At 34.8% G+C, this 24,904-nt stretch overlaps 1 protein-coding gene and 1 pseudogene across 4 annotated transcripts in view; one reads left to right on the forward strand and one right to left on the reverse strand.

Annotated features, from left to right (window-relative positions):
* Positions 1-24,642, forward strand: part of LOC145260620 (prostaglandin E2 receptor EP2 subtype-like) — a 192,920-nt gene extending 168,278 nt beyond the window's left edge. For 3 of the 4 annotated variants that reach the window (XM_080118953.1, XM_080118960.1, XM_080118936.1), the window contains 3 exons: positions 18,685-19,169; positions 21,166-21,592; positions 23,068-24,642. In XM_080118953.1, coding sequence (XP_079975079.1) covers positions 18,709-19,169; positions 21,166-21,592; positions 23,068-23,733 — 1,554 coding nt within the window. In that variant the 5' untranslated portion in view covers positions 18,685-18,708 and the 3' untranslated portion in view covers positions 23,734-24,642. Of the gene's footprint in view, positions 1-11,135; positions 11,317-18,684; positions 19,170-21,165; positions 21,593-23,067 lie in introns of those variants that run through there. The other variant, XM_080118944.1, reaches the window with a different exon arrangement.
* Positions 874-1,000, reverse strand: LOC145264389 (U2 spliceosomal RNA; annotated as a pseudogene).
* Positions 24,643-24,904: the final 262 nt, after the last annotated feature.

Here is a 24,904-nt window from a genome sequence, read left to right on the forward strand (position 1 = left end):
ATGTCAATTGTATATATAAATTTTCAGAAAATCTTTTTGACCACAGATAATCATCATACCCCCCCCCTTCATCAATACTAGATACTAAGATTCAACAAAAAAAAAATCATGTTCCCTTTTCTACATTAACATTAAGGAGTGCTAAATAGAAATTGAAATTCAGGAAATCTTACAAATCTGAAATACTAAGAATATATGTTATTAATGTTATAATTTCATATTATTAGAATTTTTACGAACATCTTTCAGAATTCTTTGGTCTCTTTGTGATTATCTCATGATGTATATAAGTGATATGTAATAGGGTTATGGGGGTTAGGGTTAGGGTTAGAGTTCAATACGCGTCTCATACGTAGAGATGTACATTTAATATCGAAAAACAATAAGGGAAGAAAGGTAGAGGATCTTAGAAACATAGAGAATTAGGGAGTATGCAACTAGAGGGGGATTTCTTGGAATAGAGAACGGAAGTTGTCAGTATGAGTCAGAAAGAGCACAGAAATACAAGGCAGTATCAAACAATATACATTATTTAACGATAAAAAGAAATAAGAAAAATATAAAAAGGAAAAACAAAAAGAAGGAAAATTTTACAAAGAAACAAAACCGATAGCGATTAGTCGCATGCTCTCATGTAATGAATGAATGCGTGAATGTAGGATTGACATGAAATTCTTAAAATGACCGAAAAATGGGCTGAAATGACTTAAATAAATAAAAAGTAAATGACTTAGAATAACTTTAATGAACTTAAGGATGAATTGAATGACCTTAAGAATGACTTGAATGCTTAAAAAATAACTGGAATCCTTCAAAAACAACTTGAATGATCTGGAGAATGACTTGAATGGCTTTGAGACTGACTGGTTGTAAAGTGGGTGATCATTTTACATTAAATTAATACAGAAAAGTGATCCCCCACTTTATATCACAATAAGTACAGCATGTAGTAAGGACAGATACTACACTTTGATCTTGGCCAAAAGGCCAAGAAAAGGGTATTTATTTGCTCCCCCACCGAGCAAATTAGGCACAAGGCCGATTTTTAATGTGAGGAGTGAAGGGGAAATGGGGACCAACTCCCGGGGAGTATGGGGAGCTGGATAGTGACAATTGGTATGAAGGGTTGCCCTTACATTGACCAAGTCTTATATGTGGGGGCAACCCCACATATGGTCTTTGCTTGCAGTATCTACCGGGACAGATACTACACTTTGATCTTGGCCAAAAGGCCAAGAAAAGGGTATTTATTTGCTCCCCCACCGAGCAAATTAGGCACAAGGCCGATTTTTAATGTGAGGAGTGAAGGGGAAATGGGGACCAACTCCCGGGGAGTATGGGGAGCTGGATAGTGACAATTGGTATGAAGGGTTGCCCCTACATTGACCAAGGTCTTATATGTGGGGTTGGTACTTATTTTCTCCCCCACCGAGCAAATTAGACACAAGGCCGATTTTTAATGTGAGAAGTGAAGGGGAAATGGGGGACCAGCTCTCCGGGGACTAGGGGAGCTGGAAAGTGACAATTGGTATGAAGGGTTGCCCTTACATTGACCAAGTCTTATATGTGGGGGCAACCCCACATATGGTCTTTGCTTGCAGTATCTACCGGGACAGATACTACACTTTGATCTTGGCCAAAAGGCCAAGAAAAGGGTATTTATTTGCTCCCCCACCGAGCAAATTAGGCACAAGGCCGATTTTAATGAGAGGAGTGAAGGGGAAATGGGAATCAACTCCCCGGGGAGTAGGGGAGCTGGATAGTGACAATTGGTATGAAGGGCCGCCCCTACATTGACCAAGGTCCCACATGTGGGGTCGCCCCCACGTATGGTCTCTGCCTGCAGTATCTGCCGGAACAGACACAACACGTAGTTATTCAACATAGGAATAAATGCAGTATTTGAATGCAAGCCAGAAAAATACCTGTGGTTATTAAAAGATGGTGGGATTTTCAAATTCCATAATCTAGTCCACGTTAGATATGCATATCAACGTGTCTATAAATCTGGGAGGATTCAGAGTAGAAAATGATCGTCGATGGTGGAATATTTAATTCTCTATATATATTATTGGTTTGTCAGGAGGAGGCTAATAGGGCGATAATTTAATAGGCAGGTTCTTTCGCTAGAATTCTTGAAAGCGGTTTTCCAGCAGTCAGGAAAGCAAGATTCGTTAAAATATTTGTTGTAAAGTTTGATAAAGACTCGAGCAACCTCAGCGGAGAATTTTGTTAATAGTACATTCGGGATGAGATCGGGTCTACATGCTTTTTAGGTGTCTAGGTTTTTATGATATCATGCACCTGAAAGTGGTAATTTTGATATCATCCAGTGTGGCATCTGTCCGCAAAGAAAAGTCAGGGAGGAAGTGGTTTGGGTCCAATGCAGAGTTTGAAGAAAACCGACTAGCAAGTATGTTAGCCTTCTCGGTTGCCGTGCAAACAACCTTATGATTAATGGATAGTGGGGTAAATAGTTGTCGATTGCCCATTATTTATTACACTGTTGTAGATTTTCCAGAAATCACGAGTTCCTAATTTTTGGGTTTCGATACATTTTCTGGTGGTTTCGGTATATTCTCTGTTAGCTGTCGTTACTTCTTTCTTATAATTATTCTAGATCCAATAAACTTTTGTCTGTTTGTACTGGACTTATGTCGGTTTAATCTGCGGTATGAATGTTGCCTTTGATCAATGGCAGCTGTACAAGTAGAAGTAAACGATTAGGAGAGTATGATAGTAGGGGTTGCTATAGGAACTTGTACTTCAATTGCGGTTTTGAACAATTCAGTGATCTCATTTGCGCATTGTTCAGCGGGAAGTCAAAAGATATGATGAGCTCTCTGATGGCTTCCCAGTCAGCCTTCTTATAATACCTTGTCGTTTTGAGCAATGGCTTTTTTTTTGTTCAAGAATTAAAAAGGTCCCAGGCCTTTTCAAATTTTGAGGAGAGAAAATTTGCCATGACTGGCAATGGGCAAAAATTAAAGTTCTTATAAATATATATATATATATATATATATATATATATATATATATATATATATATATATATATATATATATATATATGGCGATTAAGCTACACTGAATATTCGGCGTTTCATCCACTATAGGATTCGTCAGGCTTATGCGCGAATTCTGTGGTTGTTTCTCGTTTTTATATATGTTGAGGATTTTAGTTAGCCAATCAGCTTTCTAGTATCCACCGCGCCCCTTCCTATCAGCCAATGGGCATTCATTTTATCGAACAAAGGGTCTGTTTTAGAACTAGGTTAGTGGTTTAAGGCAGACGATTTTCCTCATTTCTGCTCTTTTTTTATATATAAATATACATATGTGTACACACATGCATGCACACATACATACATACATACATATATATATATATATATATATATATATATATATATATATATATGGTCGTTTATGTATATTCATGTTTATTTAATTTATTTATTTGTTTGTTTTCTATTGTTTTTGTTAGTTTATCGCTATCCTAGAGTAAGTTTTATTTTGCTATTTCTCGTCTACAGTTTAATATATATATATATATATATATATATATATATATATATATATATATATATATATATATATATATACTAGCAGGACCTGTCCCTGGAAATTTGCGGACACTGGCGGCCGTGGCCCAAATGAAATAATCTGGTTTCCACTGTCAGTCATTATTTCCAGTGACAGCTAGTGAAAGCCGGGGTCTGTGATCGTCAGTACTGTTGGTTGCTGCTGACGATTAGTGTTAGTTCGGGGCGATGATCTGCAGATACTGATTATAAAGAAAGCATGTATTAACTCTTTAGATTGAGCGAAAATAGATGTAGATAACTGCCTTCTACGGATGTTTTAAGTAACTCTAGCACATCTTCTAAATAAAAAAATATTCCACATTAAGTAAAAGTTGTAAAAAATACAAATATTTAACAAATAAGTGTTTCTGTAGACAATAAAATGTACATTAAAACCAACCTGTATAATATTTTTGTTTGAAATTATTTGAAAGCGTTTAAGAAGTTCTTAAAAGAAAGTGTCGACATGATAATTCACAGCTTTGTAACCTTGGTAATCAGACAAGAATATAAAATGTAATTTAATCATCACAAGATTAAAATATGCTCACAAAAAACAAAAACAAATATAACGTCATTAAAGTCTTTATAATCGCTCAAAATCGAAAATTAAATATTGGTACAAATATAAATTTAAAAAACATTTTTAGGGCCGTTTTTTTAGTGGGTGTTGTGGCGTGTGCATATTTACATTCCCAAACCAATGCTGTGTTTACATTTTGAGAGTGTTCCGTCCGAGCAAGGAAAGAGCAATATGTGTTTGATTACATGCTATGTTAGTTTTGTGTGTGCAAGGAAATAGATAGCAATGCGTGATAAAATGCCAATAATTCTTAAACCTTTTGTAGACCTCACCTTAGCAAAATTTTAAGGTCTCCAGTATTTAATTTTAAGCATTTTGAGCCATTATCAAGACTTCAAGACTTTTAGCAGAATTGCATTATGTGTAGAAGTTCATTTAATTCATGTTTGTACGATTTTTGAGTGTGAAAAGACGTTATGTATTTTTTATTACTTATGTATGCATGTTAACATGCTGAATTATTCTAAATAGATTGCCAGTATTTATGTAACATGGATAATGTTAAGGTTACTAGTAGTTAAATTTCTGTTTTTGAACGATTATTATGGTTGTATTTGGTTTTTAGCATTATTGTGTCCTGTAGAGAAATGTTTTTTTTTCTTCACAGTATCTGTTATTCATTTGTTAGGTGAAAGTATGCGATAGTTGCAAAATGCTATCCCCTTTATCATGTTTGTAGTGGGTTTCTAAAAAGCGCCAACCGCTTGTAGGCGATCAGAATAAGAAAAGGAAGTTTTATCCTAACAAATTAGTTAATGCATTTTAAATCCGGTCAAAACAAATTAGACAAAAAAGAAAAAGTCGATTATCAATGTCTTAGGGCTTCAACAACACCAGGTTACATTGTAAAAGTACCACTAACTTTCCATATTAAAATAGAACAAAAACTATATTTGTTCACTGATTTAAAGAAACAAACTCTTATAACCAAGAGAAAAAACCCAGAAACTAACAGTTGACAATAAAAAGAAAAAAAAAAACAGTAAAATTTAAGAATTTATTACGGTAGGTTGTTTGTTTTGACGAACACAAATAAATAAAGTAAGAAAGAAAGAAAAAAAAGAATGTACATTTACTACTATATTTGTTTATGATTTAGTATTAGCAGAGAATACATTCGCTGCTGTTATATGTTGGAAAATAATTGCCTATTAACGGAAATTGATGCCATGTGAATTATTAGTTTTTAGAGCGACGACATATTGTAATGTTCTGAATGTTTAAATGTTTGAATGATCTAATTCCGGAATAAAACAAGTAGCGAACAACCAATAAGAAGCAGCGGGGGAGACATTATTTTTTTTATTATTATTCTACTACGGGGAAGTTAATGGTATATTTGTGTTTGTGTGAGCCAGTTGAGGGCAGTGTAAACGTAAAATCTGTGGACCATGTATACTTCGTTCTGGTATCGATTAGTGGTAGTAATAGGACTTTATATTTAGCGGGAGAAATAAGTACCCCTTTCTCTAAAAATGTTGCGATTGTGATGGTGTTGCTCCTAGGATATGATGTAGCATTTTATTATCACCATTGAATGTGTCTACAAAAGCGTTCAAAACTTATATAAGATAGTGGCTATTAGCCTAGCTGTATTGGATTTGTATGTGGTATCTTTACGATACTTTGGCCAAAGGGGAATTTCTGCAGTCATTTTATTATATATGGAGATTATACGTATATATTCTATGACGTCATACTGAATAAACAGACATGATTACGGCATTCACATAATAGATATGAAAAATACGTCCCGTCAAAAAGTGGTCCTAAATCCATGCATTATTGTGCAAGCGAGCAAACACTCTCTATCATATAAACAAGTGAATTTGAATACATGCTGCTACTATCGTTAATAAAAATAACATAATTAACTTGTGTGTGTGTGTGTGTGTGTGTGTGTGTTTATCATAAGGCCTAACTGATGTAGAGCAAATCATTTCGCTGATGAGTGCAGGGCAAATAAAGGGACAAGAAAACGTAATTGTCGCTATTTTCGCTCAATTGGAAGGCAAGTTTTACAAGAGAAAATAAAAGGAACTAAAACGTCTGGACGTATAAGGCCGAACTGTGGAGTCTTCATCGGTTATATTGCAAACAGAGAAAGAGAAGAGAGAGGGAGAGAGAGAGGGAGAGAGAGAGAGAGAAACAGACAGAGAGGAAAGTTGAAGAAAGAAAATGTGTCTGTACATCTGAGATTCCCCATTAAAATAAACACAAAGGCAAAGGTTAGGTTTAGAAAAACAAATCTTCTCGGAATTCAATCTTTAAATCGTGCTTTCAACACTGGACGGCAAAGACATGGCACCTTTGCTGCAGGATGGCGATATGGTATCTGCAACCGTTTGTATGGCGTCATGCCATTGATGGAACCTGCCATCAGTGGGGAGAAATGGATTAGGTTGTATTTGGCATGGGTGTATGTTTTTTTAGACCACGATGGCACGAGTTTGCTTCATCAGAACTAACACGCCAATATGTTGGGACAACTTGGTTCGGTTGTTTTGGATTACGGCATATCAACCCTTTTCGATTTATTTAATGTTAAGTCCAGTAATTTTGGAAAATGTTTTATGTTTCAATTCTTATATCTTCAAATATTTATTCATAAAGTTTGGTTTTGTTGTTTTGTTTGTTAAAAATCAGTACATCAACCCTTTTTGTGTTATTTAATGCTGAAGACATAATTTTGGAAAAAGTTTCTACAAATCAAATTCTTTATATCTTCAAATATTTATCCATGGTGTTTGGTTTGGTTGTTTTGTAGAGGAAAATAGTTTTTGTTTTTGAGTAGGTAGAGTATGATCGGCAAAGGTAAAGAAAAAAACAATAGCATTAGTTATTGGTGCATTTTAGCTATCTGCCTCATGGTCGGGTCGTCGGCGACTAAACCGGCTCCCCCGCCCGGGGTAAACTGGATAAGGAGGGTGTGGGGACACCCAGCAGGACCAAAAACAAGACATATCAAAGGTCGGATGAGCTTCTTATCAGCCAACGGCCATTTCCTGCAGCCAGAGTCGGTACCAACGTATCGACCTTGTCTTTCTTTGGGTTCTACCGGCTCTGGTAAAGTTCCACTCGTGCGGCTTGGGCAACGTACGAGTTTCTTTGCCCAGGCTCTCGCAACAGTGGAAGATAGTTACGAGTTAAAAGTCTTGTCAAATTGACATCGCGACCAGGCGCTTCGGATGCTCCGCAACGGTGAGAGGAGCTATTTAGCCCCAGTGGGTGGCCACTACCCGTCTCAGACCGAGCAGTACCTGGTCAGTAAGGTGCTACCCCGTCACGTCCGCCGCGTCAGTGGGGTGGTCAGGCAATCACGGACGTAAATCATTCACCTGTTACAAATCACAATTCAAAGACTTGTAACCCCAACCTGATGAAGCTCGGCTAGGACCCCTTTTTGTCTAGAAACTCGGCTCGGATCGTCTGGTCCTTCTCTGAGGGTTGTTACATTGAATCCTGTATGCTGAAAGTGAATGTCGAAGCCGCAGGCAGAATGAAAAACAGACACGTGAATTCTACTCTACAGAATTAATTCACAAACTTATGTACAATGTTTTTACAAATATCGTTCAGCAAAACCAAGATTCGAAGAGTCCTAATACTTGAGCTGCTGTTTGCAGATGTTGCTGCATTGGTCTCGCACTTCGCAAGTGGACTCCAGTAGTTGCTTGACAAATTGAGCGCTGCTTGTTTGGAGTTCGCACTGGTAATCAGTGTAAACAAGACAGTCGTTATGCACTAGGGTGGCGCATTACCAATCACCATCAATAGCCACGAACTAGAGACTGTTGAGAACTTTGCGTATCTTGGATCCAACATCAACAAGGGAGTATCCATTGAACAGGAGCTACAAACGCGCACAGGTAGAGCAGCGTTTACTTTGAACCGACTACGTGAAAGAGCATGGTTCAATAATTCTCGCAGAGTGAGATATATATATATATATATATATATATATATATAGAGAGAGAGAGAGAGAGAGAGATAGATAGATAGATAGATAGATAGATCGATAGATAGATAGATAGGTCTGTAGGTAAAAATTGTTTATTTAAAAATATTATAGCTATAAAGCTCCTTTAAAAAATTAAAGTTGAGTCCCATTTAATGATTTGAGGAAAAAAGCGTCAACTTTAGCGAAAACGCATCATTCCAATTTCCAGTCGTAAAATACTTTTATTATTGTGAAGGCTCGCCGACTTGGCATTCAGACGTATTTATTTTCCTTCCATTTATGTGTTAAATACTGATAGCATGGAGAAAAGGCGCTAGCCCACGAAGTCAAGAGTTACTTTGTTGACTGGGTTCGAATCTCTCGACCAGCAATAATTATCACTTCCTGATTATTGGTTAATTGCATAAGCATGAAACATTAGTGTTTGTAGTTATTAAATTTGTTAAAAGACACATAAGCATTTATTCATTTTTCTAAATGTTGGCCTTTTATTGGTAACACCTTGCATACAATTATTTCCAGCCTCCGATGCTGTCATACAATATATATATGTGCATTTAGGTTTTAATACGAAACAAATTTTTAATTCATAGAATTTTTTTTACGTTTTTTCTTATTTTAACTTATTTCGTATAAGCTAAAAATATATTTGGCCTTAACCTAATTATTCCAATAAATACATGTTTATAGTACTTTGAGAACTCTACCAAACTCCTCCGACAATTTTAGGTTTAAACACTTGAAATTTTAGATATAGGTTCATTGGATATGGATCTAACTTAATAACTGAATTTGAGCCCAAAACAATAATATTTTAAGAGGTCATAATTGGGGTCAAAGTTAAAAAAATTGACCACTTTTTTTTTTTTGCTTAATATACATCTCCAAATACTCGGGCAACGCCGGGCACCCATGCTAGTATATATATATATATATATATATATATATATATATATATATATATATATATATATATATATATATATGGGGGCTCCTTCAGTCTTTGACAGACTATGGATACCCACGAAGGAGTGCCTGCGCGTGATTTTTTTTTTGTTTTTTTTGTGGCAGTGGGTGCGCAATCTTCAGCCACATCTCTCCTGAGTCGACATTGTTAAATACCAGTGGCAAGTGAAATGTACGTACAGGACGACTAGAAACAAATGCCGAGGTAAGCGGAGAACACATATAGCGCCTAGAATTCCCAAATGATCACCTATCTGGTACTAACCAGGCTCAACGTTGCTTAACTTCGGTGAACCGATGTGTCAACGCGATTATGCCGTATATATATATATATATATATATATATATATATTGTGTATGTGTGTGTGTGTTTTAGATTGCTTTGTCTACGTGTGGAAATAGGTGTGAAAGATAAGGAATAACAAATAAAATTATGTCCGTGCTCCTTCGAAGAAGGGATCAGGTGACGTAGTCATATTTGAACATTTTACTAAAGCTTAGCATTAGTACCGACCGCGTTTACCTCCGAACCATATAAAGTTAGACAAACTTGTTAAATAGGCGTTGGAAAAGTATTTAAAACACGACAAAAATGATAAACTTGTGGATAGTCAAATTTCTTCAAAAGCCCTTGCAGACATTTCAAGGATATTGAGTATCTACAATTATACATTTACAATTTATTAAAAGCTACAAATATTTCATCTAAAAAGTAATCAATTTTGAGCGCTCTTATTAAAAACAGTTTTATTGTGAAGTTGTTGTTTTGTGTGCATATATATAAAATAAACTTTACTTCGAATTACTTAAAATGAAAAAAAAAACTTAAAATGAAAAAAAAAACTTAAAATGAAAAAAAACTTAAAATGAAAAAAAAACTTAAAATGAAAAAAAACTTAAAATGAAAAAAGAACTTAAAATGAAAAAAAAACTTGAAATGAAAAAAAAAATTAAAATGAAAAAAAAACTTAAAATGAAAAAAAAAACTTAAAATGAAAAAAAAACTTAAAATGAAAAAAAAACTTGAAATGAAAAAAAAAAATTAAAATGAAAAAAAAAAACAATGAAAAAAAAACTTAAAATGAAAAAAATTAAAAATGAAAAAAAAACTTAAAATGAAAAAAAAACTTAAAATGAAAAAAAAATTAAAATGAAAAAAAAATTAAAATGAAAAAAAAATGAATTTGAGCGCTCTTATTAAAAACAGTTTTATTGTGAAGTTGTTGTTTTGTGTGCATATATAGAAAATAAACTTTACTTCGAATTACTTGAAATGAAAAAAAACTTAAAATGAAAAAAAAAACTAGACATATCAAAAGAGATCATGCCAGTAACGTACGATCGTCGCTGATTTCGAATACTTCCACATCATATACACTCAGACATCTACTTGACCTGAAGCCGGCAGATTCAGGTCGCTTTTTAAAGCAAAGTACCACAGTTTAAGATAAAAAAAAACTCTCCCTCATTTCGTTAGCAGTACTTATAACATTGTTTGAGCGTCATTATTACTACAATCTATTATCTGACTATGATCAAAGTGTTGTATCTGTTATGGTAAGTGCCAGGATATTACATCACCTGGCATTGCCTTTCTTTTGAGAGAGGATATTGGTTAATATGAGAGCGCCTTAAGTACCTACACTAGAAAATGTTGAAAAGACCGATCTTTGTTAATTCTGTACCCAATTTGAGTACCAATCCTTTGGGGGGGGCGGGATTCCCACGATAGAATGATCTTGTGTCTAACTTTATCCTGTGATGAAGGGTCCTATAACAAACTTTAATTTTTTTATTTTAAATCAGTATCAAATATATAAGCCATAAACACTAAACGACATCAGTCGAAGGTCACGTAGTTATTCGAATCCGGATCTATTACGATGGACAAATGGACAATTTCAACTTTACTTTTGGGCCGGGAATTGTTATATCGTGTTTTATTGTTCATTCCATGCTGTTAATAATTGTGCATTTCCTCCGGAACTACTTTTGGCGATGGCTCTATCATGTCGACTTCTTGAAAAAAAAAAATTGTTAAATTAACTGGTTGTAATCGCAACTTATTTACGAACAAAACGACGCAGACAAGTCGTTGTTGCAAAAGGGCGCACGTGTCGACATGTGATTCGTCCAAAACAAATCAATCAACTCTTGGTTTTATCTTTGAATTCTTACCAAAGAAAAAGTTGCAGCATAAAGAGTATCATCAAATCTCATGTAAGTTTTTGCATTTTTTATGTGTTTTTATCTATAACCTATTATCGTTTATGAACACCAAATCCCTAATAAGTTTAACCTGAATATATATATATATATATATATATATATATATATATATATATATATATATATATATATATATATATATATATATATACTAGCAGTATTCGGGGGGTTTATTTAATGTCATTTTTATGCTTATGAAGTGTAAGATGAAATAAATATGTAAAAATATAAATTTTCGAAAAAAAATCTCAATGAAATTTATGAGAAAATTAAACGAGAAAAGAGAAAATTTTAAATAAGTGTTCGTAAATGCATAAGTAATGTATAAGCAATGTAGTTCTATTGTTGTTATGGGGAGCGTTTTGTTTTGATTAGTTAAAGAAAAATCAGTTTTAATAAGTTAATGAATTTGTATTTGTATAAATAAGTGTTATTTAAAGTGCTAATTAAAGTCAAGTTAATAAAACAATGGAAGAACTATTTTAAAATATCAAAAAAATGTTAAGTTTTATGTATACTGTAATTGTGCTATTACCGTCTGTGAATGTTTGATTTAAGAAAGTAAATTCTATCAATAATCGTCTTTCCAATTAACGGAACAACATTAAGTTACGTCGTCAAAAAAATGAATGAATGAAAGAGAAAACACGCCGTAATGGTCGTGTGTGCGTCTGTGCGTGTGCTGTGATGTATGTAGTAGTCGTAGTAGTACAAACAAATCAATAACATAAATATAGTGTCAGTGTCAGTTTGGCTCGTAGCTAAGCAACGACTTGGAAAAATGGCCGGTCATTTTCACTTGCATACGTACAATAATATATATATTTTTTTAATTCAATTTTCACCCCAAACAAGGCACAGTGCCACTTTGAAGCAGGGGGCTACTATTAGGGACTTAATTAGCGGGGTCATGAGTAGAAAGATGTTTGTTAACATTACACTTGAACTTCTGCATATCATTGCAGTTGAGAAAGCAGAATCCCGGAAGGGAGTTCCAAAGACCCGCAGTTCTGGGGAAGAAACTATTGGAGTAAAAGACTTTCTTGCACCTAGGGATCTCTACTGTAAAGGGATGAGACTTAGTAGCTTGTCGGGTTTGTTGGGGGTAGTTACGTCGGGGAGGTACAAGTGTTTGCAGTTCGTCAGAGCATTCACCACTAAAGTATTTGTAGGACAGGCATAACGATTATGTATAACGATTATCTGTTGCCGATACTTGTTAGAAACATTTCGATGCAAAACCTAGCTAAAAACACTGCCAGGCACACCAAATATCTTTGTGTGAAATTTCATTAAAATCGGTCCAGCCATTTTTGAGTCTATAACGCATGAACTCACACACACACACAGGCAAAGTTGCATATATATATATATATATATATATATATATATATATATATATATATATATATATATAAAGCTTTAAATAAAATACGTTGAAGTTTCTCTAGAGCTCTTTCGGCTATCATTTCATTAGGAGGAAAATCGATAGCGTAACAAAATAATATTATCTCGAAAGTTTAAAGAGTTCTAATGGGAAATTATTGAATGTGCCAAAAGTACGGGGGCAAACTAAAAATAAATTTATTGTCGTTTAAAAACGATTAAAATATTGGCACAACAACGGGAAAAAGAAAAAAAAGCGGGAGAAAAGATTCAAAGTTCTCAAAAAGAAACAATGCGTTCGCTGTTTCTTTTTGCCGACACAAAGAAGGTTTACGCACCGCGATAGAGACGGATAGCGACTTTGAATGTTTTCTCCCGCTTTTTTTTAATTTTTCCTGTCGTTGTGCCAATATTTTAATCGTTTTTAAACGACAATAAAATTAATTTATCTAGGTATTCCTTACCATTGAAAAAAAGTTCTTAAGATGTACGGAGCTCAACATGTATGGTAGAGCTTATAGTACAAGGTAGAACGATAAAATTGTCGCCTTAAAGATGGCGGCAATCAGGCTTGCTTTGGTGTTGTGGGAGACCAAGTTGATGATATTCTCGACGTATGACTGAACGAAGTACTCCAGCAGGCTTAGGTCGGGGGAGAAGCGGGGGGGGGGGGGGTTAGTGAAAGAAAGGTACAAAGTCGTAGCATTCTTTCTAAAGCCAAGCCTATGTCTCTTTTGACTAGTAGGCCGGCGCTGAGTCTTGCTGCATACGCAGGGTCTGCCAGCGGCCCCCTAGTTGTACCAAGGGATCACAACACTCTTCGGCACATCAGGTACACTCTTGTGTTGACTTTCAAGCCGACTTCGAAGATGTGAGGTGTCATAATCACTTGAAACTACACCAAAGACCATAACCGTGAGCGGAAACTTTGTTTTCATCACCCGGGCACGCCCTCAAGCGTGGAACCGTCTGGATTTGTATTTTGAAGACGTTGTCATAACTTGGATAGGTAGAGATCATGAGTTGTACAGCAGAGTATTTCCAATCTCGCTCGTTAAAAATTGTGTCACTTTCAGACATGATAGAAAGCTTCTATCGCTTAGGGATTTGTACACAACTGGTCAACTAGTAGATGGTCTGAAACATAAAAAGAAAACCGAAACGGAAATGGAATGATGCTGTCTTTTCTAGGGTGACAATTTTATCGTTTCACCCTGTTTATGAAATAAATTATAGACAAGACAAACTGTATCCTAGCAAAATGTCGCATTCAGTTCTATGTTACTTTGCACTATGCCTTCTCTTCTGTGTGTGAATGTGTGTGTGCGTGTGTGTGTGTGTGAGTGAGAGAGAGAAATAGAGAAAGAGTGAAAGAAATAGAAGGAAATTAGAAAATCAATGATGAAAATAAAATTGAATAAATAACAATATTTATTGATCCGTAAAATTCAAACAAGAAAATTTTCACTAGTATAATGTCTTGTTTAAATTCCATGGATCCATAATTATTGTAATTTATTCAATTTTATTTTCATCATCTATTTTTTATTGCTCTATCCAGTATGTTGAGCTTTTCTTATCGCGATACATTCCAGCATCAAGTGTAACCCTTATATTCACCTCTACATTTTCTTTCCTTATATATATATATATATATATATATATATTTTGTGTACAGAAAGTTTTTAGTTGAGACAGGTCATTGGTACCGTCGGTTTCAAGCCCGATAATAAGGCCCGTTTAAGGTATCCTTATCGAGCTCTCTTCAGCCAATATTGGCTGAAGAGAGCTCGATAAGGATACCTTAAACGGGCCTTATTATCGGGCTTGAAACCGACGGTACCAATGACCTGTCTCAACTAAAAACTTTCTGTACACAAAATATAAGTACGCTCTTAAAATTTGGATTTTCCTTTTAATTGAGCACTCTGCTGGAATTCTTTTTCCAAAAAAACTAATCATATATATATATATATATATATATATATATATATATATATATATATATATATATATATATATATAACTACTTCATTTACTCACATAAAATTAATATACGAAAGTATAGATTTATGCGTAAACTTTAAGTATTTACTTCAAAAGTGCTCAATACGTAGGTAGAGCTAGTTAGTAATTTATAAAATATATATGGCGATTAGCTTAATCGTCATATATATTTTATAAATTGCTATATATATATATATATATATATGATTTGATGATGATTGCAACGTCTTGTCCATGAGTTCAAAAATGACTTCCATCGCCACAAGACCATTTTAATAGAAAAATGCCTGAGGGAGTATCTGTTACAGAGTTTTAGCTTTGTACAACAGCTAAGTCTCTCTCTCGGTTCAAAATGTTGAGATCCAGCAACAAGCAAGAGCAAGATAGCTAGCAACAACTTAAACTGCAGACCAGCTTAATTTCTGGTTTTTTAAAATCAGAGATTTGCTTCTCCTAGAAAGGTTACCTTCACCACGGCTTACGGGAGCCTTCTCCATCCCAACACACACATACCTACACACAAACACGCAGTGTGCTAGTTGGCCGTTGACCCCGAAAAAGGGTTCATTCGTTCATTATATATATATATATATATATATATATATATATATATATATATATATATATATATAAATATATATATATATATATATTTATATATAGTCATCGACATACAGTCCTGTTTCGTTGTATCACAACTCATCAGTGCCGCTAGACTAGCATTTCTCCCAAGCCAAGGATTGAACCTAGGACCGTCGTGTTGACAGTCGGCAGTTCTCCCACTCGACCATGGAATTGACGCCTGTAAATAACTCGTCGGAATGTCTATTTAAATAGACACCCGCCACCACTTTTACAGTGCTCAAATCGCCTGTTCGTAAACAAACAAACAACGAGCTTCGCATTTTCAGCCAATTAAGTAGCGAGTGAGATTATTTACGACAGTGCTCTACCCAAATATATATATATATATATATATATATATATATATATATATAAAATTGAACTACTATCCAATGTGTGAATTTAAAAGAATTTATAATATATACTAGCTGACCGTGTCCCAGCGTTGCATAGTAAAGGAGATTAACTTAAGAGATTCTGTGAAAGTACAGAATAATTAACTCCATTTTAACTATCCCATTTCAATAACATTTTTCGCTAAGTGAAATATTAATATTACATAACACTGAACAATCGCAATATCAATGTCGCCCGGGAGTTATATTCTTCATAAAGTTATATACTAACTACGTTTATAGTAAATAGATCTGAGCTGTATTAATGAATGTATGAACACGTTTTAATGCAAAAATGCTTTCGGTATATTATTCATAAATGTATTTAAATTAATGTTTTTCTAGTCGTTGAAAACAAATATAATTAATGCTAATGTTATTTTTAATGCATTAAATGCATGTTTAATAATGATTTAGAAATAGTTAAATGAAATTTTAAGGTTATGATGCCGATGTTTATTGCGGATATGGATATCTGTATATATATATATATATATATATATATATATATATATATATATATATATATACATATATACATATATATATATATATATATATATATATATATATTTTAATTACATTTTCACCCCAAACAAGGCACATTGCCACTTTGTTGTAGGGGGCTACTATCAGGGACGTAAGCATCAGGGTACTGTGTAGAGAGTTAGGCAGCAAGATGTCGGTTCACGTTGCACTTGAACTTCTGCATGTCAGTACAATCGGGGAAGTAGGCACCCGGAAGGGAATTCCAAAGTCTAGCTGTTTTGGGGAAGAAACTATTGGAGTAGAAGGCTCTCTTGCATATAGGGATCTCTACCGTGAAGGGGTGGGATTTAACTGCTTGTTGGGTTTGTCGGAGGTATTTACATCGAGGGGGCACAGGTGCTTGCAGTTCGTCAGAGCATTCACCGTTAAAGTACTTGTAGAGCAGGCAGAGGGATGCAACAATTCGTCGATGTGACAGAGGCTGAAGTTTAGCTGACAGTTCAGGACCTATCAGATTGGCGACTCTCTTTTGAACCTTGTCTAGAAGCGAGAGACTAGTGGCAAATGCACCAGCCCAAATGTGACAACAATACTCCATACATAGTCGAATGGTGACCTTATAGAGGTATAGGATACTTTCATGCGTTAATAACTTTCTAGCACGGTAGAGAGAACCCACCTTCTTCTGAGAACTAGAGATGCTGTGGAAATAATGATACCTTTGAGTAAACTTCTTGCAGTGACGTGAGGTGAGAGGATGAACTTAAAATATAGTAAAAGTGTTTGCTACGGTCTGTGTGAAAATACGTATTTGTGAGAGGAATTTTACTTGGAATAAATGTAATCATTTTTAAACGGGGATAAACTATATACATTGTCGAGTGAAAAATGCTTTAAAAATTGGGGATAATGTTGATAGTGAAAAATTTATGGAGTTTTATTTACTGCATTAATTTCCTATTGGAGCTACAGTGACAAAGAAAAATTGAGATTATTTTATCAGAAATATATTTTTTGGTACATACGAAATATCGTTCTGATGAGAAGAGTTGTTTTGTATTGCATTGTATCATTAAAAACAAACATAATCTTAAATGAGTTGCAAAGAACTTTACTACTATTTATGAACACTTTTTATTTGGAATATGATTTGAAAATCTCATTTTTCTTTTAATAATCACTTGATGCTGTTTTTATTTTTCTTTAAACCAAACATATCATCGAATGTCGATGAGCTGGCAGAAGTTAAAAACAAACAAACAAAAAACAGGAGTGTAAAATTCCATTTCTTTCTTTTTGGTTTTCCCGGAACTATAGAATCAAATTATCACCGCGTAAACGACGACGACGCACAATGACCAATTGTTTTGTTTATATGTATTTGTTTTTTACTTCACACCCGAATGAACAGACAGCAAGCATATAAGCATACTGAAATATTAAAGAATGCGGACATATCTCTTCTCTTTCCCTCTCTACATATCGAGGGGGTGTTCCAAAAGTAATGCCTCCTATTTTTTCGTGAATCTGAAATGATTGCAAATTGCATTGTTATCATGAGTGAACGTATGCATGGACATTTTACCTCTCTGTTGCAGATATTGACGGCGTAAAACTCTAAAAAAAAGAAACAAGCCCTTAACATTAAAGTGCGTCAAAAGCAGAGATGCGTCATTGAATTTTTGACAGAAGTACATTGAGAATGGTGATGATTATGTTGAAAAATAAATGCAAAAGGTTGCTTGTTTTAATGGTACTACTCTCGTTTTCGTAGCTCTTCAATGTTTAGAGTAAAAAATAGGAGTCTTTACTTTTCGGTTTATCCTCGTGTGTATAATAATAATAATAATAATAATAATAATAATAATAATAATAATAATAATAATAATAATAATAATAACACAGGAGCAACAAGTTCGGGCCAAACAAACTACTGCAAAGGCAAAACATGAAACACTACATGGAACTAAGAACACTGAAACCGCATGTCTATAATCCTTCGACGGCAAATATCGAAAAAAAAAAAATGGTCCAAAACCTTAATTCCTTCACCCTCAACCTGGTAATTTTTACAGGCAGGGTCGCTTTTTTCGCCGATATTTTCGAAAGTCTTCGCCTCTTTTCGATTGTCTAACCTGAATTTAAGCCTACGTCACACCCGGTTTGGTGATGGGCGCAACAGCAAACACGTCAGTTTTTTTTTTTCACTTTCTTTTCTTCCTTCGCGGTACGGGTTCGATCTCGTTGACGATTGTATCAAAGTTAAATTCGATGTGTTTGTGTAGTTAGCATGAAAAATTGAACAGAAGGACTTCCATCTCTTGAAAGCAATATTTTTTAATGTTAAATTTGAAACTTGATCCTGTATAATTTTTTTATTAAATGAAAATCATTTTTTAATTATTTTATCATTGAAAATGGATTTATATTTTGATATTTTATATTTTGTATTTTGCAGAATTTTCCTGCCTGATCATCAAAAATGGCCGGTCACATCCTAGCCAATATCGATAGTTATGATGCTATGATATGTCCCAACAACAGCAGCATGCTAGCCCTTCCATCGTCAGTGAATTGCAGCGGAGTAACGACATGTGAGAAGCAAGAGTTGAATATTAATATGTACGTGCCAATGGCGATGATGTTGTCGGGCATCATCGGCAACCTGGCCGCCTTGCTCGTCCTGTTCACGCTATCTAAAGAAGTCCGCAAAACAGTCTACTACCCACTCCTTGCAGGGCTGGCTTGGACTGACCTCATTGGTCAAGTGGTCACCAGTCCAATTCCATTGCTCAGCTATTCGAAAAAGGTTGAACTGACCGGCACTTTATGTATGTTCCATGGATTTATGATGGTCTTTTTTGGATTGATCACTCCGCTCCTCATCTGTGTCCTTTCCATTGAACGACTTCTCTCGCTCAAGTTCACTTACTTCTATCATCGGTAAGAAAACAATCACATCTTTAATCGATTGGGCTTTTGATTCCTTTTTTAAATTCATTAATTGATTTGTATTGATAACTGATGCGGCTAAACCACGATACAAAATTATCATAACAAAATGATGATTATTATATAGGGAGATGACGGTACTCTAGTGGTTAACGTCACGAACTAATGATCTGGTTGTCTCCAGTTCGAATCCAGCTCGTTCCACAAAATCAAGTTCGCTTAGGATGTTGGGAAACTTCACGTGGTTCCCTCCCCCCCCATAATCCCCGAAGTCTTTCTAGAAAAAATCTGACTAGAAAAATATCGGGGAAACCAATGCCAACAATAGGATATTCGTATTCATATGAATGTAATGATGATGATGATGATGATGATGATGATGATGATGATATAACTATTACAATATCAGCAACATTATATAATGATATAATTATTACAATACCCTTGGTAAAGGCAAAGGTTAAGGGGGTAAATCCTGACAAAAAAACGTACCGGTTTGGAGTCTCGATAGACTGATGATGGAGAAATGCAACACTTTTCCGGCAACTCCTGTAGCTGCGCTGGCTGTGACCGTATTGACTTGCCTGTCTGTCGGATTTTGTCTGCAACGCCGAGAGGAACCTTGGTAACTAGTCAAACATCCACCCAGGCCTGCATCCAGAGAGCAACCCCAGATTCCACTTTATAGCCACACGAGACGCTGCAGTACACCAGACAAGATGCAGAACACCATTGTCTCATTAGACAGAAAGTTGTCACCACAATACCCGTCCCAGCACGGGTATAAGCGATAAATACAACATTATTTTTAAATTCTAATGTTTGTTCTTTCTTTTGGTTCGGTTGAGCTGCCACTTCTCCCTTAATTAACAAGCAAATAAATAATGTGCCAATATTACTGACACTAGAATAACCAGTGTAACCACAAACCTTCTTCGGGTATATTTTGTCGAATTCGGTAATCTTGCTATCGAACTCGGGGGGTCTACACAGAATTTCTAGCTGAACCCTTTATTTAATCAACGGGGTAGTATGCTTTCGTTCTGTCAGTCATGATCGGGAAAACATCTTTAGTTATTCAGAAGTGTATTCTTAGTATCCAGAAGAGTGTCATTCAGAATTAAATTTCACCTAGTACTTTATCCATTACGCCAGGGGTCAGCAAAACTTAAATTTTAGATATCAGAATCGTATAATATATTTTGATCAAACATGGACTAAGGATTCTAAAAGTTAGGTTTAATAGCATTATGTATTCATTTTATTTTAATCTTTATAAGGTGAGATAAAAATGGTGCAAACTATTTAGGATCATGTCTAATAGTGAGCTGTGGGGAGTTGAGTGGTAGATCTGTTTAGATTACATTACACTTTTGTTACGAGAGTCAGGAAAACAGGGAACAAGGAGGGAATTCCAAAGTCTCGCAGTCCAAGGGGAAAAATTATTAGACTTTCAAGTACATGAGGATCTCAATAGTTAAATAGTTAAAGGGCGTGATTTTACTGTTGATAGGTTAATCGGTAGTAAGGACGTCGACGGGGCACAATTGTTAGGAGTTCATTCGAATGCATTCCGTTAAAGTACTTATAAAACAAGCACAAGGATCCAACATTGCGGCGATGGTACACAGGTTAGAGCTTGGCTGATAGTGCAAGACCTATTAGATTTGTGACTCTTATTTGGACTCTGTTTAGAAGTGGGAGACTAGTGGAAGATGCACCATACAAATGTGACAACAATACTCCATCCATGGGCGAATTGTGGCTTTGTAAAGATAGAAGATACTCTCAGGTGCGAGTAACTTTCTAACACGGAAGAGGCAGCAACTTTGGCAAATTCCCCAATATATTTGTTTCAATTCATGTTGCTTGTGAATATCAAGCTACTGAAATGTTGGTTTATTGAAGTACTTGTTTTGATAAGTTTTCACTTTTGTGAACCTCCTTCAAAAATTCACAACTATCTTTTTTTGCTTCTTCTTCATAGGTCAGTGACTGCCCGCAAAGCCAAGCTGACCATTTTAATGTGTTGGCTTGTCGTGATGATCTTTTGCAGTTTCCCACTCATGGGCTTTGGTCGCTACTCATTGCAATTCCCGTGTACGTGGTGTTTTCTGAAATTCCACCGCAAACCAGACACCTCAATTTCGGTATATACTGTCGTGTTTGGTTTCATTAACCTCATCCTCATAGCCATTATGGTCGTTTGTAATGCTTTAGTCGCTTGGACGCTTCTACGCATGCGCCGACACCGGAAGATCAATAGTTCGCCGTCATCGTCCATTAAAAAAATGGGGCCGTCAACACCGCCGCCGCCATTGACTCCGAAGCTGAAAATTGAAATGGAAATCAAAATGGTTTGGTTTTTGTCCTGCATAACAATCGTTTTTATCGTTTGTTGGGTCCCGTTTAATGTAAGTAATAACACACATTTTTTCGGCTTCTTTATCTTTTTCTTAGCTATTATTATTATTATTATTATTATTATTATTATTATTATTATTATTATTATTATTATTATTGTTATTATTATTATTATTATTATTTTTATTATTGTTATTATTATTATTATTATTTTTATTATTATTGTTATTATTTTTATTTTTATTTTTATTATTATTATTATTATCATCATTATTATTATTATTATTATTATTATTATTATTATTATTATTATTATTATTATTTTCTTCCTTTCCTACTTTTTCTTCTTTTTCTATCTTCCTTATTTCCACATATTTTTCTTATTCTTCTTTTTCTTTACCTTTTTCTTTCTTTCTTTCTTTCTTTCTTCTTCTTCTTCTTCACCACTATGGCACCTCAGAGGTCTACATATAACACTTTAATCTGTTCACGGTGGTCACCATTAACCTATGCAACTTAACAGTTTCAGAGAAGGCAAAACGTTTGACCTTTGACGTCATTTAAAATAACATAAAAACGATAAAAGACGCTTTCAAAACATATTTAGTTAAAAACACGACGAGTGTAATGAACTTTGCCCCACCTTTCCATTTTAAACGACATTTTCTCTCCATTTTAAACGACATTTTCTCTTCATTTTAAACAACATTTTTTCTCCATTTTAAACGACATTTTCTCTCCATTTTAAACGACATTTTCTCTCCATTTTAAACATTTTCTCTTCATTTTAAACGACATTTTCTCTCCATTTTAAACGACAGTAAAATCACGTCGACACTTTTCCTCTTAATATCACTGGAGTTAAGCAGCGACGTTGATTCTGGTTAATGTTTACTGTGAATATAATTAGCTTCAGACAATTAAACCTTGTCTAAGGAGAGAGTTAATCCGTTACGCATAATGCTAGTGGCCAAGACCAGTGCATCCACGACCATGACTACGACTACTAATGTGATTACTACTACTACTAGTAGTAATAATAGTAAAAATAAGAATATGGATTGAAACCGATATTGTGATGTACAAATGCTGAAATATAGAATTATTTATCTTCTTAATCAAATTAATTCACTTATCATCTCTAAATGACTGATGCAAATTCATCAGAATCTATATTTCTCTTAGGCTGTCTGTCTGTATGTCTGTTTGCCCCTTCCACTGTTTTTTTTTGGGGGGGGGGGAACTACTAGACCGATCTGGCCGAAATTCTGTATCTGCCTTTGTTTTGATAATGTGCAGCGAACTAAGTAGGGCACAGGGGTTGGCAGTGATGAATAGGAATTAGTATTCAATGCAACAAATGAGCACAAATTTAACCGCATTCAAGCATCAATTTTGCATAAAATACTCATTCTAAGTCAACGGACTATAAATTTTGCCCGTTTTGTTTTTATTAAAAAATTAAAACAAAATTTCATTTATCGATTATTCAATCTGATGTTTTCATTCTTTTTTGTGTTTTTAGGTGAACATTCTTCAATCTCAACTTAGCGGACACATCAAACAAGGCCGTGATTTAATAACCGTTCGATTAGCATCGATCAATCAGATCATTGACCCGTGGTTGTACATCCTATTGCGTGGTAACCTCGTTCGAAAACTGTTTAACTATATTAAAAGTTGCTTCCCTTACAAGGGAAAACGGATGCGTGAGATGCAGACGAAAGGCATCAAGATAAATTTCCCGAAACAAAATACCGATTTGACGAAAAGGTTAAACAATGCAAAGGACGAATCGCATTATAATATGGCGATGGAGAAACTGCAAGCAGAGGAAATTGGTCCATGTTCCATGCAGGAAGCGGTGGCAGACGCCTGCCACATGACTGGCGATACTGGGAATGCCCCAGTAACAACGAACCACAACAATAACAACAACGATAACGAAAAGCAACCGATGACTAAAGCGGCCGCTGCTGACAGTTGTCACCAATCGGATTTTGATGAAGTCAAATGGGATTTTTGTTCACCTTCGGGGGGAAAACTTTCTTTGCCTGGCAGACAATCAATCGTTCAAAATGGATTAAACGTGATGAAACCTTGCCTTACATTTCCCTCTTTAACCGGAGTCGAGCAGGACATATTTGAGTCACAGATAAAACCCATATATGACGATGACAGTTCCGTTTGAAAACTATACACAAAAGACAGAAATCAGAAAGAAAATAATCCAATCATCCGGAAGAGACCGGCTGTAAAAAATTGTTTCTTTTATTATAGAAGAGCTTGAGTCGACCTGTTTCAGGGGATACAATTTTTATCACATCAAAAGAATTATTTCCCCTGAAGTACCAGGTCCTCGGCTTTTGTCTACGTACGTCTTTAGGACCAAGTGTGTGTCTCCTCCAAGAAAACACCGAGTTGAATTTTTCCCCTCGGCAAACTGTACCGTCGAATATGTCGACTGTAAACCGAATAATTCCCATGCTTCGCTTTACGAGTTGGAAGTTTTCTTTTACAAAATCATAAAAAATGAAAGCATCGATATGACGAACTAATACGATGAAATGAATTAATATTGCAATGTTTCTACCTTGTGTAGATTATAGAAATGACGCAAAAAAAAAAAAAATAGATTTCTTGTGTTTTTACCTAAATAGAAAAATTCCATTAAAAATGTCGCGGAAATAACTTGGACGTTTCTGCTGCGAATACAAAGTTTTGTAGATTTACGTATGTTTGCTAATTTGATTGAACAAATATGTTTATTGGAACGATTTTTTGTTGGATTTCCGTCTTAACTTTTCATTCAACATTTCTGCATCAATTCATCTCTATTAGATTTTTATGAAAACAAAAGACTTACCCGACGAAAAACATTTATATTGAATTAGTGAAACATTCATTCACACATTTGGAAGAAAAAAATATTTGTTTTATGTGAAAAAAAAATCTGTATTCCCTGTTACAAAAAAAAAGAACTTCAATCGTTAAAAAACTATTTTAGAATTAATGACGAGCAAAAAACACAAAACATTACCAATTTATTACATAAGTTTATATTTATTAATCAGTATTCAAAAGAAAGTGCTTTCATTCACTTTTTTGTTGTTGTCAACTTTTAATCTGGAATAATAAGATTTGTCTCCCCTTTGATTTTTAACAGTTAAATGTCAGACTCCGGTGATTAGAACTGAAAAGAAGTCTTTCGTCTACGACAAACTTTTGTTTTAAATTAGGGGTTAAAAGACAAAGAATATTGACTGTAAATCTTGTGTGTGTGTGTGTGTGTGTGTGTGTGTATGTGTGTGTGTGTGTGTGTGTAAATATTTTCTGTCTAGTATAGTTAACGGCATAAAACG

This window comes from Euprymna scolopes, chromosome 3 (assembly GCF_053919585.1).
Source record: "Euprymna scolopes isolate OS-2025 chromosome 3, ASM5391958v1, whole genome shotgun sequence".
Lineage (NCBI taxonomy): Eukaryota > Metazoa > Mollusca > Cephalopoda > Sepiida > Sepiolidae > Euprymna > Euprymna scolopes.